This window comes from Brachycentrus maculatus, unplaced genomic scaffold (assembly GCF_059751285.1).
Source record: "Brachycentrus maculatus isolate JH-2025_06_01 unplaced genomic scaffold, ASM5975128v1 h1tg000360l, whole genome shotgun sequence".
Lineage (NCBI taxonomy): Eukaryota > Metazoa > Arthropoda > Insecta > Trichoptera > Brachycentridae > Brachycentrus > Brachycentrus maculatus.
This window is the reverse complement of record NW_028281109.1, coordinates 115,876-133,940: the sequence shown is the minus strand read 5'-3', so window position 1 is coordinate 133,940 and position 18,065 is coordinate 115,876. Positions and strand designations below refer to the sequence as shown.

The 18,065-nt window shown below is 39.6% G+C and overlaps 2 protein-coding genes across 2 annotated transcripts; both read right to left on the bottom strand.

The window, feature by feature from the left end:
* Positions 1-484: 484 nt before the first annotated feature.
* LOC148303612 (cyclin-dependent kinase 9-like) lies at positions 485-6,267 on the bottom strand. The gene is made up of 3 exons (XM_088269659.1): positions 5,214-6,267; positions 3,588-3,765; positions 485-1,163 (listed from the first exon to the last, which is right to left on the bottom strand). The coding sequence occupies exons 1-3, from the start codon at positions 6,108-6,110 to the stop codon at positions 1,033-1,035; spliced, it is 1,206 nt and encodes a 401-aa protein (XP_088125785.1). The 5' UTR covers positions 6,111-6,267; the 3' UTR covers positions 485-1,032.
* A 5,812-nt stretch (positions 6,268-12,079) lies between these two features.
* On the bottom strand, positions 12,080-17,461 carry LOC148303611 (large ribosomal subunit protein eL32). The gene is made up of 3 exons (XM_088269660.1): positions 17,264-17,461; positions 14,499-14,608; positions 12,080-12,285 (listed from the first exon to the last, which is right to left on the bottom strand). Exons 1-3 carry the CDS (start codon positions 17,376-17,378, stop codon positions 12,106-12,108), a joined length of 405 nt encoding a protein of 134 aa, XP_088125786.1. The 5' UTR covers positions 17,379-17,461; the 3' UTR covers positions 12,080-12,105.
* Positions 17,462-18,065: the final 604 nt, after the last annotated feature.

Genomic DNA, 18,065 nt, shown 5'->3' with positions numbered 1-18,065 from the left:
TTTAGCTTTTCCATTGCAATATTGGTTTTAATCTAATTTTTCAATATTTTTAATAAAAAAAAATTATTATAATAATTTTATCATATAATTATTTTTATTATTTTATTATTATTTTATTTTATTTTTATTATTTTTATTATTATTTTATTATTATATTATTATTATTTTATTATTATTGTTATTTTATTATTTTTATTATTTTATTATTATTATTATTTTTTTATATAATAATTTTTTAACAATAATTCAATATTTTTAGCTTTCCCATTCCAATATTGGTTTTAATCTAATAATAAATTAAAAATGCAATTCCATCACCAAGTGTCAGTGGATAATATAAATCTTTCACTGTATTGTTTATTGTATTTATGTGTATGATGAAAAATAAATAATATTAGCGTTACGTATTTATGAAAAAAAATATACAAAAAATAAAAAAACATGATATTTTTTTCATTCTACTATTTATTTTGCCCCTATGATTTACATAAAGAAATAAAAATAAGCTTGAACAATGGAAATACCCAAATTAATTATTAAACATACTGTAGTCGTACAGGAGGAAGCGACCAACTAACTATACGTAAAATGCTCAGGAGGGCCATTTAAGTCACTTTTGCTCGGCCACAAAATAAACACCAATGCAGTTAGTCATTTTTACTGAGTCAATATATTATACTTACAAATTTAAAACCCTTTGGGATATTTTCAGGGCAATATTAAACTAGTAAGATGTAAAATAGGCAATGATCACGTTTTTGTAAAAAATTCACTCGGTCACATTCTCCTGTATGACTACGATAATTCATATATATTTATATATATATATATAAAGCCCTTTCTCCACGGCTGGGATGTATAGCCACGCTGAACGATGCCGGTGTATTCTAACCTTTAAATCTCCTCCGTTACATAACAATTATGATTGAAAATCGCTCGGACACAATTTGGCACATATCCATGCAGCGTGTGAGAGAATAGCCTATTGGATGGTTGGCCTCCAGGGGTGCCAGGCGGGCGGGGGCGCTGCGCCTAGAAGACGCGGTCCTGGTAGCCCGTGTCGGGCACGGGGCCGGGCTTGGGGGGCGCGGGGGGCGCGCCCAGCGGGTGCACCTGGCGCAGGTGCGCCGGGCGCCGCGGCGGGGCCAGGAACTCAAACATGCCTGCAACACAACGCCTATGTTACACTCCGCAATGTGCCGCCAGTACTTGGGCGACCTTTCAACTAGGTAATATGCATATGATAAGTGATTGCTGCGAGTAATGAACTAGGTAACATGCGGGTAATGAGTGATTAGTGCGAGATATGAACTAGGTAACATGCGGGTAATGAGTGATTAGTGCGAGATATGAACTAGGTAACATGCGGGTAATGAGTGATTAGTGCGAGATATGAACTAGGTAACATGCGGGTAATGAGTGATTAGTGCGAGTAATGAACTAGGTAACATGCGGGTAATGAGTGATTAGTGCGAGATATGAACTAGGTAACATGCGGGTAATGAGTGATTAGTGCGAGTAATGAACTAGGTAACATGCGGGTAATGAGTGATTAGTGCGAGTAATGAACTAGGTAACATGCGGGTAATGAGTGATTAGTGCGAGTAATGAACTAGGTAACATGCGGGTAATGAGTGATTAGTGCGAGTAATGAACTAGGTAACATGCGGGTAATGAGTGATTAGTGCGAGTAATGAACTAGGTAACATGCGGGTAATGAGTGATTAGTGCGAGTAATGAACTAGGTAACATGCGGGTAATGAGTGATTAGTGCGAGTAATGAACTAGGTAACATGCGGGTAATGAGTGATTAGTGCGAGTAATGAACTAGGTAACATGCGGGTAATGAGTGATTAGTGCGAGATATGAACTAGGTAACATGCGGGTAATGAGTGATTAGTGCGAGTAATGAACTAGGTAACATGCGGGTAATGAGTGATTAGTGCGAGTAATGAACTAGGTAACATGCGGGTAATGAGTGATTAGTGCGAGTAATGAACTAGGTAACATGCGGGTAATGAGTGATTAGTGCGAGTAATGAACTAGGTAACATGCGGGTAATGAGTGATTAGTGCGAGTAATGAACTAGGTAACATGCGGGTAATGAGTGATTAGTGCGAGTAATGAACTAGGTAACATGCAGGTGATGAGTGATTAGTTATTTATCGTAACTGCAGACAGTTGGTAGAATTCCATTTTAAATTTTTGGATAATATATCCAAAATTAAACAAGGTTATCGGATTGAATTCTACTTTTATTTACATATACATGATAATATGTGATGCATTTCCCCTTATTAAGACAATATCAAGTGTTTGATAATGTCTTTATAAAAGGAATTGCGTCACATTTCATTATAAATATGTAAATAAAAGTAGAATTTAATCCAATAACCGTGTTTAATTGTATATATATATTACCCAAAATACAAAAGTGATATTTCGCTCACTCCTTTCAAGAACGTCATAAATCAAAAAACTTGATTTATCAGGAGAACGTTTTTAAAGTTGAAAAATATAATACAATTTATTAAAAATAAATATCAAGCCACTTATTGAACTTTTTACTGTGCAACAGATCTTTTAGGTTAAACCTGAAGGTTTTTTCTCCATTTAAAAAATAACTAGTTTATTTAAAAAAAAAATGAAACGATACCTTTTCTTCAAAATGCAAAAACAACTCTTTCTGCCCTGTAGCGGGTAAATATTAAGTTAAAAATAAACCGCTTTTGCTGGGATATAGTACATTTTCTTGGCATTTCGAATACATGCACAACTGAAAATTGGCAATTTTTGATTTATGACGTTCTCGAAAGGAGTGAGCGATATGTATGCGAGTGATGAGCTAGTGAATGTGCAGGTGATGAGTGACTAGTGTGAGTAATATAGTAACATGTGCGAGTGATGAGCTAGTGAATGTGCAGGTGATGAGTGACCGGTGTGAGTAATGAAGTAGCGAGTGATGAGCGGGTAACATGTGCGAGTGATGAGCGGGTAACACGTGCGAGTGATGAGCTGGTGAACATGCAGGTGATGAGTGACTAGTGTGAGTAATATAGTAACATGTGCGAGTGATGAGCTAGTGAATGTGCAGGTGATGAGTGACCAGTGTGAGTAATATAGTAACACGTGTGAGTGATGAGCTAGTGAACATGCAGGTGATGAGTGACCGGTGTGAGTAATGAAGTAGCGAGTGATGAGCGGGTAACATGTGCGAGTGATGAGCGGGTAACACGTGCGAGTGATGAGCTGGTGAACATGCAGTTGATGAGTGACCAGTGTGAGTAATATAGTAACACGTGTGAGTGATGAGCTAGTGAACATGCAGGTGATGAGTGACCAGTGTGAGTAATATAGTAACACGTGTGAGTGATGAGCTAGTGAACATGCAGGTGATGAGTGACCAGTGTGAGTAATATAGTAACACGTGCGAGTGATGAGCTAGTGAACATGCAGGTGATGAGTGACCGGTGTGAGTAATGAAGTAGCGAGTGATGAGCGGGTAACATGTGCGAGTGATGAGCGGGTAACACGTGCGAGTGATGAGCTGGTGAACGTGCAGAGGGTGCAAGCGGCGGGGAACTGACTCTGGGTGTGCTGGGCGAGCATGGTGCCGAGGTCGCAGGGCATGGGGTCGGTCCAGAAGAAGTCGTGGTTGAGCGCCGTGTCGCTGTCGTAGCGCTTGGCCGGGTCCAGCTGCAGCAGCTTGTCCAGCAGGTCGCAGCCGTACGGGTCCTTCACGTACGGCTTCAGGCGCTCCTTCACCTGCAAACAGTCCACATTCAAACCTCCGTCTAAGGATACTTCTTAGCCCTTTCAGGACAACTGGTTACTGCAGCTAACCACAAATTTGAAATAAATTATAATTTATATTTGAAGCACTAACTTTGTGATTTTCCATTTTATAATTAAAATGTAACTTTGTTTTAACATCACTATAAATATTTTCTTATAACTTAATTATAATGTCTACCGGATTCCAAGCTAACCGCTTCTTTATCAAGACTGATTAATACTATATTAATCAGTACTACTAAAATACTATATTAATCAGATAATTAATACTAAGACATAGAAAGGAGAGTGAATGCTGGGAACAAAGTGAATGGCGCACTGAAATCAGTTATAGCAAATAAAAACCTATCAGCGGAAGCTAAACTGGCAGTGCACAACGGAGTCCTGGTTCCAACTCTAATGTATGGAAGTGAAACATGGTGTTGGAAAACGAAGGATGAAAGTAAACTGAATGCAGTCGAAATGCGATCTCTCAGAAGATTGTGCGACAAAACGATGTATGATAGATGTGCGAATAGTGAAATAAGGAAGGAATGCAAAGCTGAGATAAGCATTATAGATAAAATTAAGAAAGGTGTGTTGAGATGGTTTGGACATGTAGAACGAATGAGTGAGGAAAGAACGGTAAAACAAATTTATGAGGCGAATGTTAGTGGGAAAAGAAGCAGAGGAAGACCTAAAAACATGGCACGATCAGGTATGCCAAATACTTGAAAGTGGTCAGGTTAGGAGTCGTAACAATCGGCGGGTATGTATGAGGAGATGCATCTTAGAATGTTTGCAAGGACAGAGTGGTGTGGCGCTCTATTCTCTCTGCCTACCCCTGCGGGGAAGCAGCGTGATGGTTAGTTAGTTAGTTAGTTATTAATACTATATGAATGTATTAATCAGTCTTGATAAAGAAGCGGTTAGCTTCGAAACCGGTAGACATTATAATTAAGTTATAATAAAATATTTATAGTGATTTTAAAACAAAGTTACATTTTAATTATGCATTTTGATGATTTAGTCCGTTACGTTCGGCTATGTTGCATGTACATATATTAGTGTAATGGTCAGCGCGCTTGGCTACTGTACTGGAGGTCCCGGGTTCGATTCCCAGGGGGTGTTAAATAAATATAAGTAATTTTTTCACTCTCATATTTATTCAATAATACCATGGACTGGTATTGGAAGCGGAGGGCTGATCACCTTTCCTGCATGTGTTAGCCATCAAGTTAACACTGCGTTTATATGATGCAGTGCCCTATGCACCATTGGGGTGCGGACAAGGGTTTGAATGGAAAGATTTCCAAGTATGAAGACATTGTTGTCGGGCGGTTGTTGGCGTTGTTCGCTCCCCACTGCGGTATGGCAGTGTGCCTCGAACCCCATCTATCTGAGGGTGAAGAGAAGTATGCAGGGAGTAAGGTAAGTACCTTCCTCTTCTGGCCCTTGGGCAGCTCCATCTTGGCGTAGAGGTGCAGCAGCTCCACGCCGGGCCACACGTCGGGCGTGCAGCTGCCGCACAGCTGCGAGATGAGCACCAGCTGCTGCTGCTCCGTGGAGCCCTGCATGATGGGCGAGCGCGTCCACAGCTCGGCCATGATGCAGCCCGCGCCCCACAGGTCCACGGGCGGGCCGTAGTTGCGCTCGCCCAGCAGCAGCTCGGGCGGGCGGTACCACAGCGTCACCACGCGGTTCGTGTAGCGGTTGGCGGCGTCCGCGCGCGGCACGCTGAAGGCGCGCGCCAGCCCGAAGTCGGCCAGCTTCAGCACGCCGTGCTTGGTGATGAGCACGTTGGCCGCCTTCATGTCGCGGTGCAGGATCTTGTTGCTGTGGATGTAGTACAGCCCGTTGAGCAGCTGCTGCATCACCTTCTTGATCTCGCCCAGGTTGAACTTCACGTTCACGTTGGACAGCAGCCCGGCGAGGTCGTGCTCGCAGAAGTCGAACACCAGGTAGAACGTGGAGCGGAACTTGTTGTGCGCCGTGGCGCGCGTGCGGCAGATCTCCAGCAGGTTCACCACGTTCTCGTGCTTCAGCAGCTGCAGGATGCGGATCTCGCGCAGCGCCGTGATCGGGAAGCCCTCCTTCTCGTTGTCCATCAGCACCTTCTTCATGGCCACGAACTTCTTGCCGCACTTCTTCTCGCGCGCCTTGAACACCTCCCCGAACGTGCCCTGCCCGATCTTGGCCACCTTCTCGTACTTGGACGACTCGTCGCAGAACGGGAAGTCGAAGTCCTCGATGTACTTCTCCTTGTCGCGCAGCGACATGGTGGTGCTCGAGGCGGCCGGCCCGGACGCCTGCGCCTCGGGCCCCGGCAGAGGCATCTCGCGCGCGCCGCGCCCCGCTGCTCGAGCCTCAATGGCGCCGCATCACCGGACGCCGTCGGACACGATAGACCACTCGCTTAGTAATAGACTGATAGACGCGGGACCGGGACACTTCTCGTCGCTCGCCGAAAATGTCAAAACACACAAAGAAATTATTCCACAGATGAAAAAAAAACAGTTCTCTAAAACGTTCTTTAATATTTTAAGGCTGCTAAACTATTTTATTATATGGCCAGGTTCTTTAAAGTAGGTACTTACTCGTGTGGACTATGTTGCCCTTTGCCCTCGTTCGGCTACAATATGAGAAATACTTCAGTCACGACTTAATATTGTAACCCTTTAGCTAGCAGGACTTTTCGGGTGAATTTAAATACCGCGATTTACACATAAATAAATCAAAATCCGTTCGATAATTTGTAACACTCCTTGCCATTGTTGAAACAAATCTGTTTCGGTGCGGCAAAATATATCTCGGAGTTTCTACATGTATGCAACGTTATATCTACTAACAAGTATGTGTTGCTCATATAGTGTCCATCTTTCTTTTACGACTTAAATGACGACATCCCGTATTGAAACGAATGGAATAGAGTGTGAGTTTTTTTTTTTAATTCAAAACATGTAACATCAAAGTCATATATATAATATTCCCGATGAGTACTTTCTATTTCTCATTTTTGCAATATATGTATTAATTTATTACACATCTTTGAATAACCCTGACACGTAAAAACGTATATATTTGAAGAATATTTTTTTTTTAACATCTCATCAAAGATGAAGAAGAATATGGAAGTCTGGGCATTTACGGGGCTGACGACCGTCAAAGGCTGGTGTAAGTGATCACTTTACACACGTGTAACATTCACCAATAGTGATTCAAGAACAAGGTTTCTAAATTGGTTCATATATGTAGAACTTCCAAGATTTTGAGTAGTGTGGTTGTCAATAATGGGTAAAATTGGTACTTAAACCAGCCTATGACGGTCGTCAGCCCCGTAAATGCCCAGACTTCCATATTCTTCTTCATCTTTGATGAGATGTTAAAAACAATATGAAATTCCCGTAATTGGATATAAGATCCAAGATATCCAGATTTTGTGAACAAGTATTTGGACACACTAAAAATGTTGTATTTGAAGAATATCGCAGCTTACTTTTCGCGGAAACAAAAACGATGCATTGTACTTTTTCTCAAATTATTTTTTGACATCTCAACATAGATGAAGAAGATATAGATATCTGTGCATTTACGGGGCTTACGACCGTCATGGGTCGGTTTATGTGATCACTTCCCACACGTGTATCATTCACCAATTCTACCCATGATTGACAACCACACTACTCAAATTCTTGGAACTATACATATATATATTTTGTTCAAATTCGAAATAAAGTTCTTTAATTACAAGAGACATCTATGGTGAGATGAAAGAAGCTTTTTTGTTGAGCAGAAACTCTCAGATTCCATGAGAAACGCTAGAAAATATGCTTTTCGTTTTATTATTTTAGCTTATAATTTGACCAGTTAATTTATTTACAACTGACTGAGTCCAAATACTTGTTCACAAATCTGGATTATCTCCAATTAAAGGAGTTATTTTATGCCCAGACTTCCATATTCTTATTCATCTATGTTGAGATGTCAACAAAAATAAAATGAAAAATAGCTCCTATAATTGGAGATATTCCAAATTTGTGAACAAGTATTTGGACACACTCAAAATGTTGTAAATACTTATTTATTTTTACAAATATATCGCTCTTTCAAGAACGTCATAAATAAAAAAACACGATTTTTCAGGAGAACGTTTTTAAAGTTTAAAAATATAATACAATGTATTAAAAATAAATATCAAGACACTTATTGAACTTTTTACCGTGCAACAGATCTTTTTAGGTAAAACCTGAAGGTTCTTTCTCTATTTGAAAAATATTTAGTATGTTTCAAAGAATAATTAAACAATACCTTTTCTTCAAAATGCAAAAACAACACTTTCTGCCCTGTAGCGGGTAAATAGTAAGTTAAAAATATGCCTCTTTTGCTGGGATATAATACATTTTCCGGGCATTCCGAAAACATGCACGAGTGAAAATTGACGATTTTGATTTATGACGTTCTTGAAAGGAGTGAGCGATATGATGAAACAAGTAAACATGAAGAAACCCGTCCGTTCACCCTTAAACTAACTAACTAACTAACCATCACGCCGCTTCCCCGCAGGGGTAGGCAGAGAGAATAGAGCGCCACACCACTCTGTCCTTGCAAACATTCTTCGCCTCTTCCACGTTCATGCATCTCCTCATACATACCCGCCGATTGTTACGACTCCTAACCTGACCACTTTCAAGTATTTGGCATACCTGATCGTGCCATGTTTTTCTCGGTCTTCCTCTGCTTCTTTTCCCGCTAACATTCGCCTCATAAATTTGTTTTACCGTTCTTTCCTCACTCATTCGTTCTACATGTCCAAACCATCTCAACACACCTTTCTTAATTTTATCGAATAATGCTTATCTCAGCTTTGCATTCCTTCCTTATTTCACTATTCGCACATCTATCATACATCGTTTTGTTACACATTCTTCTGAGAGATCGCATTTCGACTGCATTCAGTCTACTTTCATCCTTCTTTTGCCAACTCCATGTTTCACTTCCATACATTAGAGTTGGAACCAGGACTCCGTTGTGCACTGCCAGTTTAGCTTCCGCTGATAGGTTTTTATTTGCTATAACTGATTTCAGTGCACCGTTCACTTTGTTCCCAGCATTCACTCTCCTTTCTATATCTTTATCAATCTTTCCATCCCTAGAAAACATACTACCCAAATACACCCTTAGATTTTGTAAACCATAAGTATTTGGACACACTCAAAATGTTGTACTATTTCAATCCGTTCACCCTTGGATTTTGTAAACCATAAGTATTTGGACACACTCAAAATGTTGTACTATTTATTGTCTAAGTATTTTTGTAATATAATTAATTGTAAGATACAGTAGGATGCTCAAACTATCACGGGTTGGGAGAGGCACAGCTGTGTCCCTCAGGATGGGGACAGGTGTAGCAGTTGCAGTGACCCGGGGGACCTTCCCGAGGGATGTAAGGCAGGGTACAAATGGCCACAGACTGCTTCTCAAGATGCCCAACCTCCTTACTAATAGTGATAGCGACTCCAGCCTCACACAACTGTACCACGCTGTATCTCTGCGGCGTCCAAAACCGACTGCGGACTCACCCAAACTAGATGGCAGCATTCGCTACAGAAGGATGCTCAAACCATGGGTCGGGAGAGGCACACTTGTGTTCCTCAGGATGGGAACAGGTGTAACATATTTATTGTAACTGCTGACGGTTGGTAGAATTCCATTTTAAATTGTTGATTCCCATCAAGAACGTCATAAATAAAAAATTGTCAATTTTCAGTTGTGCATATTTTCGGAATGCCCAGAAAATGTAGTATTTCCCAGCAAAAGAGGCATATTTTTAACTTAATATTTACCCGCTGCAGGACAGAGAGTGTTGGTTTCTTCTTCTTCTTGATATTTATTTTTAGTACATTGTTTTATATTTTTAAACTTTAAAAACGTTCTAAAAAATCAAGTTTTTTTATTTATAATGTTCTTGAAAGGAGCGAGCGATATCCCAAATTAAACAGGGTTATTGGATTGAATTCTACTTTTATCTACGTATATCGCTCACTCCTTTCAAGAACGTCATAAATAAAAAAACTTGATTATTCAGGAGAACGTTTTTAAAGTTTGAAAATATAACACAATGTATTAAAAATAAATATCAAGCCACTTATTGAACTTTTTACTGTGCAACAGATCTTTTTAGGTAAAACCTGAAGGTTTTTTCTCTATTTGAAAAATATTAAGTATATTTAAAAAAAATAATTAAACAATACCTTTTCTTCAAAATGCAAAACAACACTTTCTGCCCTGTAGCGGGTAAATATTAAGTTTAAAATCTGCCTCTTTTGCTGGGATATAGTACATTTTCTGGGCGTTCCGAAAACATGTACAACTGAAAATTGACAATTTTTGATTTATGACGTTCTTGAAAGGAGTGAGCGATATGTGTAGTGTTTGATAATGTCATAATAAGACAAAACGCACACACTCAAATATTATCATACCATAGTCATACAGGAGAAAGTGACCAAGTGCATTTTTTCAAAAACGTGATTATTGACTATTTGATGTCTTACTAGCTTAATATTGCCCAGAAAAAAATCCAAAGGGTTTTAAACTTGGAAGTATAGTATATTGACTTGTAAAAATGACTAACCCTCTTCTAGTTATTTTCCCAGTTAATTCCATAGAAAAGACATCTTTTTTTCTACAGAATTATGAAAACAATGTTAGTTGTTTATTATAACTGCAGACAGTTGGTAGAATTCCATTCCTTGAGTGTTTGTTTAATAAGAGGAAACGCGTCACGTATTAACATATACATAAATAAATGTAGAATTCAATCCAATAAACCTTTCTTTAATTTTGGATATGTTAGCTGTATTCATACCTGATTTTTTTCGCCATAATAGTTGCTTTTAGGACGAAACTGATGTACTTTTTCGTTAGCGGGTTCCCTCCCTGTCTCGGATTAAATAATTTTGGCACAGGGTTAGCGCAATGGTGCGGAAAAAAGACGCGGATCACGTACGCTCGTATGTGTAGGGCAGTTTAATGGCCTTCCTGAACATTCTACGCTTTGTTAGTTGGTGGTCACTTCTAATGCACGACTATGGTATATCTCTCACTCCTTTCAAGAACGTCATTAAAAAACTTGTTTTTTTCAGGAGAATGTTTTTAAAGTTTAAAAATAAATATCAAGCCACTTATTGAACTTTTTACTGTGCAACAGATCTTTTTAGGTAAAACCTGAAGGTTTTTTCTCCATTTGAAAAATATTTAATAAATTTAAAAAAAATAATTAGACAATCCTTTTCTTCAAAATGCCAAAACAACACTTTCTGCCCTGTAGCGGGTAAATATTAAGTTAAAAATATGCCCCTTTTGCTGGGATAATAGTACATTTTCTGGGCATTCTGAAAACATACACAACTGAAAATTGACGATTTTTGATTTATGACTTTCTTGAAAGGAGTGAGCGATATATGTAAATAAAAGTAGAATTTAATCCGATAACCTTGTTTAATTTAGGATATATTACCCAACAGGTGTGACGGTTCTAATGTGCAAAGACAAATAGCCGCAAGTGAGTTTAAAGTTAACTTAAAATTATGCTTTTTGCCAACACATGTATCAAATTAATACGTATTATTTTTGACATCTCATCAAAGATGAAGAAGAATATGCAAGTCTGGGCATTTACGGGGCTGACGACCATCATAGGAATGGTTTAAGTTATCACTTTACACGCGTGTAACATTCACCAATTCTACCCATTATTGACAACCACACTACTCAAATTCTTGGAAGTTCTGTATATATGAACCAATTTAGAAACCTTGTTCTTGAATCACTAGAACTTCACTAGAGACATCTATTGGTGAGAAGCTGTTTATTAAGCAGAAACTCTTATATTAGTATGTGAGGTCCGAATCCTTCCAAGAATTTGAGTATGTAGTGTGGTTGTCAATAATGGGTAGAATTGGTGAATGTGACACGTGTGTAAAGTGATCACTTAAACCAGTGTATGACCCGTAAATGCCCAGACTTCCATATTCTTCTTCATCTTTGATGAGATGTCAAAAATAATATGAAAATAACTCCTGTAATTAGAGATAATCCAGATTTTTTGAACAAGTATTTGGACACACTCAAAATGTTGTAAATTAATACAAGTTAGCGGCTATTTGGATAGTGAATATCTCGGTGAAGGAAAGAGATGGAGCAAAGTCTGTGATTGTATATGATAGAGGTTGGTATAAGTATGCTTCGGGCCGTGTTACGGCCAGTTGTCGGGGATAGGTGGGGGAGACAATGAAAGATGGCGTCGGGTTTAGAGATGGTTTATTGTGGCTACTCGCTCTCCTGGGTGCGCAGGCGCGCGGCGCCGTTGGTGACGCGGATGGACAGCTGCTGCGCCCGCGACACGATCAGCTTGCGCTTCTTGGAGGAGACGCCGTGCGCGATCTCCGCGCAGTAGCGCCGGTTCTGCATCATCAGGATCTCCAGCTCCTTCACATTGTGCACGAGGACCTGCCCACGGGACACCACGTTACCATCAGTTTTTCATATATTATTTTGAGAAATAACAATACCTGTTCCACGAGCCTGAAGGGGTATTATTTTACCTGTTTATTTATATTCATATTTATTTTATTATATGTATTCATACTTGTCCGCCTCCGTAGTGTAATGGTCAGCACGCTCGGCTACCGTTCTGGAGGACCCAGGTTTGATTCCCAGGGGGGGTAAGAATAAATATGAGTGATTTTTTCACTGTAATATTTATTCAATATTACCCTGGACTGGTACCCGGAGCGGAGGGCTGATCACCTTTCCTTCATGTATAAACGATCAAGATAACACTGCGTTTATATGACGCAGTGCCCTATGCACCATTGGGGTGCGGATAAGGGTTTTATTATTTATTATTATATTCATACTTAAATTATGTTCATTTTTATTTTTTTATTATGTTCATATTTATTTTACCACTGATTTATATTTAATTAGCCAACACAACATTCATTCATTTTCATTCAAACCCTCATCCACACCCCAATGGTGCATAGGGAACTGCATCATATAAACGCAGTGTTATCATGATTGTTTACGCATGAAGGAAAGGTGATCAGCCCTCCGCTTCAGTGTTTCGATGCATTTCCCATCATTTTTAGAAAAAGCGAAATGCATCAAAATGCGCTTTTTCTAAAAATGATGCGAAATGCATCAAAACACGTGTCACAGTAGATTTTAAGAAAAAGTGGTATTTACTAAGTAATTTTTTTAATTAAAAATGGATAGATTTTACCACAAAGTGACTGCCGAATCAATTAATGAAGTTATCTTGATCGTTAGTTAACACACGAAGGAAAGGTGATCAGCCCTCCGCTTCAGGTACCAGTCCAGGGTGATACTGAATAAATATTACAGTGAAAAAATCACATATTTATTTTACCCCCCTGGGAATCGAGCCCGGGACCTCCAGTAAGGTAGCCGAGCGTGCTGACCATTATACTACGGAGGCGGACTCCCCCCTCCCAAATTTATTTTACTTTATAATATTTATATTATACATATCCTAGTCATACAGGAGAAAGTGACCAAGTGCATTTGTTTACAAAAACATGATCGTTGACTATTTGATATCTTACTAGCTTAATATTGCCCTGAAAATATCCCAAAGGATTTTAAACTTGGAAGTATAATATATTGACTTGGTAGAAATGACTAACTGCATTGATGTTTATTTTGTTGCCAAGCAAAAGTGACTTAAATGGCCCTCCTGAACATTTTACGTTTTGTTAGTTGGTCACATTCTCTTATTTTACCTCTGATTTATATTTAGTTAGCCGACATGACAACTCGTCCGCCTCCGTAGTGTAATGGTCAGCACGTTCGGCTACCGTTCTGTAGGTCCCGGGTTCCATTCCCAAGGGGGGTAAAATAAATATACGTGATTTTTTCACTGTAATATTTATTCAATATCATCCTGGACTGATACCTAGAGCGGAGGGCTGATAACCTTTCCATCATTTGTAAAATGATCAAGATAACACTGCGTTTATATGACGCAGTGCCCTATGCACCATTGGGGTGCGGATAAGGGTTTTATTATTATTATTAGCCAACATAACAACTAGAGGTGAAACAAGTGTAGATTCACCGCAGTTAGCTCCGGGAGAAGGACGGGAGGTTGCCAGACGTGGAGCGGTGGCAGCTAGTGGCGGGATGGGGGAGGTTACCTTGCGGAAGCCGTTGGGCAGCATGTGCTTGGTCTTCCTGTTGGAGGCGGACAGACATAACGACTAGAGGTGAAACAAGTGTAGATTCACCGCAGTTAGCTCCGGGAGAAGGACGGGAGGTTGCCAGACGTGGAGCGGTGGCAGCTAGTGGAGGGATGGGAGGTTACCTTGCGGAAGCCGTTGGGCAGCATGTGCTTGGTCTTCCTGTTGGAGGCGGACAGACATAACGACTAGAGGTGAAACAAGTGTAGATTCACCGCAGTTAGCTCCGGGAGAAGGACGGGAGGTTGCCAGACGTGGAGCGGTGGCAGCTAGTGGAGGGATGGGAGGTTACCTTGCGGAAGCCGTTGGGCAGCATGTGCTTGGTCTTCCTGTTGGAGGCGGACAGACATAACGACTAGAGGTGAAACAAGTGTAGATTCACCGCAGTTAGCTCCGGGAGAAGGACGGGAGGTTGCCAGACGTGGAGCGGTGGCAGCTAGTGGAGGGATGGGAGGTTACCTTGCGGAAGCCGTTGGGCAGCATGTGCTTGGTCTTCTTGTTGGAGCCGTAGCCGATGTTGGGCATCAGGAACTGGCCCTTGAAGCGCCTCCTCACCCTGTTGTCAATACCTGCCGACAAGTTCCACACAAATGTAACATACCAATACGGGTCAAATCTCTTTGTAGCGAATACCGAATTAACGAAACCAGTATAACGAATCTGCATTTCATCTACCATATCAAATGTACTGAACCAAAATACAATGTAGCCAAGCCGTCCTCAGAATAACCAACCTTTTTTTCATTATTTTTAAAAGATGTTACAATTCATTTCAAAACATTGAGAAGTCCAAAAGAAAATTTCCGATTGTTATCAAAAATTAAAAACCTATTTTAACTTTATATTCACTTTTCTTTCGTTGCTAATAAATTTCTTTTTTCCAACAAAGTCTCGCAGTTTGGAAATCATAGTTTGATTTGCGTCGTGTCCTGTAGTAGGTAGGTGCCTATGTTGTATTGATCACCGGCCGGAAGATCGGGTGTGGTGTAACGGTAATAACTAATTTTAATTTTCACATAAGAGTAAGTATAATATAGCGATAAAATTAATTTAAAATGTAATACTACGTCCAGCGTTGCGAATTTTCATTATGGCGAAATATTTTTTTGGTCCCGTGAAGTTCGTAATACCAGGATTTGACCTGCACAAGTGTTTCTGCTCAATAAGCAGCTTCTTTTCATCTCACCAATAGATGTCTCTAGTGAAGTTCTAGCGATTGATATGAGATTAAATTTGTTCCCATTTGAAATTTCACCGAAATTATAAATTAAAAAAAAAACAAATCAGAGTAGATATTCTTCAAGTCCCCATCCGCACCCCAATGGTGCATAGGGTACTGCACCATATAAACACACTGTCATCTTGATTGTTGACACATGGAGGAAAGGTTATCAGCCCTCCTCTTCAGGTTGGTACCTAATAAATAATAGCCAAATAATGTTCACTTTGTCCACCTCCGTAGCGCAGTGGTCAGCGCGTTTGGCTGCCGTGCTGGAGGTCCCGGGTTCGATTCCCAGGGGGGTCAAAATAAATATGACCGATTTTCACTTTCTAATTTATTTAATATCACCCTGGACTGGTACAAGAAGCGCAGGGCTGATCACTTTGCATTGTCAACGATCAAGATAACACTGCGTTTATATGATGCAGTGCCCTATTCACCACTGGGTGCGGATGAGGGTTTGAAGAATGAAGATTCCAACACAGATGGCGGTTGTGAACTCACACATCGCTCACTCCTTTCAACAACGTCATATATCAAAAATCGTCAATTTGCAGTTGTGCATGTTTTCGGAATGCCCAGAAAATGTACTATATCCCAGCAAAAGCGGCATATTTTTAACTTAATATCTACCCGCTACAGGGCAGAAAGTGTTGTTTTTGCATTTTGAAGAAAAGGCATTGTTTAATAATTTTTTTAAATGTACTAAATATTTTTCAAATGGAGAAAAAACCTTCAGGTTTTACCTAAAAAGATCTGTTGCAAAGTAAAAAGTTCTATAAGTGGCTTGATATTTATTTTTAATACGTTGTATTATATTTTTAAACTTTAAAAAATGTCAAATGCAGTCGAAATGCGATCCCTCAGACGAATGTGTGGCAAAACGATGTTTGATAGATGTTCGAATGATGAAATAAGGAAAGAATGCAAGGCTGAGATAAGCATTATCGATAAAATTAAGAAAGGTGTGTTGAGATGGTTTGGACATGTGGAGCGTACGAGTGAAGAAAGAACGGTTAAACAAATTTATGGGGCGAATGTAGTTGGAAAAAGAAGCAGAGGACGACCGGGGAAAACATGGCACAATCAGGTATGTCAAATACTTGAAAGCGGCCGGGTCAGGAGTCGTAATAATCGTCGGGTATGTATGAGGAGATGCATGAATGTAGAAGAGGCAAAGAATGTTTGCAAAGACAGAGTGGTGTGGCGTTCGATTCTCTCTGCCTACCCCTGCGGGAAGCGGCGTGATAGTTAGTTAGTGAAAAACGTTCTCCTGAAAAATCAAGTTTGATATATGACATGGTTGAAGTGAGTGACATATTGTGCTCGGAGTTTGATCAATATATCTAGGAGTTCCAAAACCTGGAGTAGTGTGGTTGTGAATAGAAGTGCCAGCTTAGACAGAAGCCCTGTAAATACCCACACATCCATATTCTTCTTCATACATATTGTCAACCGACATCCAAATTATTTTTCTTTTTAAATTACCTGATTTACTGATGCGATTCGTTACTTTTTATAGTAAAATAAAGAACCAGATAAAGCTATTTCGATTTTCAATTCAATTTAAAGCGGTTTCAAAATTAATAAATCGACAATTACGGTTTCAAAAACTGATCTAGCGCCGACTAGAAGTCGAAACGTTTTTTGACATTTCAAGTCACGTGAGAATTGTGCAAATGTCGTGTTCGCTACCTCATAAAAATATTATCCTCAGTTCAAATTACACTAGGAAGGATCCATTGGAATGTATTAAGGTAAAATCATCGGTAGCGATACACAAATCGAGCGCATAACCTCAAAAACTCATATCTAACAAAGTGTCAAAAACGCGTGTATTTGAAATAAAAGCACAAAAATTTGTGTCGATTCACACGATCAAAGTTTCGACATCGTTGTGGATAAGAATCTGGTATTATTAAAGAGAAATAAACGTCATATAGGCGTTCCAAAGGTGATCAACAACGTGCGGATTTTAGTATTTTATATGTCATTTCCCCACCTTTCGGTTTACGCCAATTCCTCTTGAGCTTGTCATATCTGTCGGACTGGTGACGAATAAACTTTTTCGTCCTCTTCTTGACGATTTTGGGCCTATACACTGGTCGGATGGCCATGTTGCAGCCTTATTTTACTCTAGTGTGGTGTGAAACGGACCACGCGGCGAAAGGACCGCTGGAAAAGGAAGGCAAAGATTTGACACAAAATGGCGCCGGAAATAGAAGTAGCTGTTTTCGAATGTTTACAGCCTATTGAAATGGTGTTCGCAAAAGAAACGAGTCTTTATCGTAAGTATCTACTTTCAATATTAGCATTTTTAAAAAATTGGTATGTTTTTTGTCATAAATTATAAAGCTTGAAATTAATAATTTATTGAGAAAAGATGGATTTAAAAAAAAATGGTACATGTTTCTTTCAATCTTCTGGTTTTTATGATTTCAATGTTTGTGAATAATAATTTTAGCAGGTTTTAGTAGATACAATATAATTATAAGTTTTAAAAAATATATATACAATACTATGCCTGCTTCTTACAAGTATGGCGGAGAATGTGTACAATGGCATAAACTACAAATGACGACCCCACTTAACCTACATGGACAAGATTATCTCCGGTATGCGTTGTAGTGGGTGCGCTGGGTTGAAGAGACAAGCGGGGGATGGAAACGGGAGTAGACTGGTCATGAAATAAGCAAACCTCACAGATTGTAAGTAACTCATGAAGAAGATTGTAAAATGCCCGTTTGGTTCGAGTAACCCCAGGGAGGGTATTTTATGCAAATTATATTTTTTTATTATGTGAA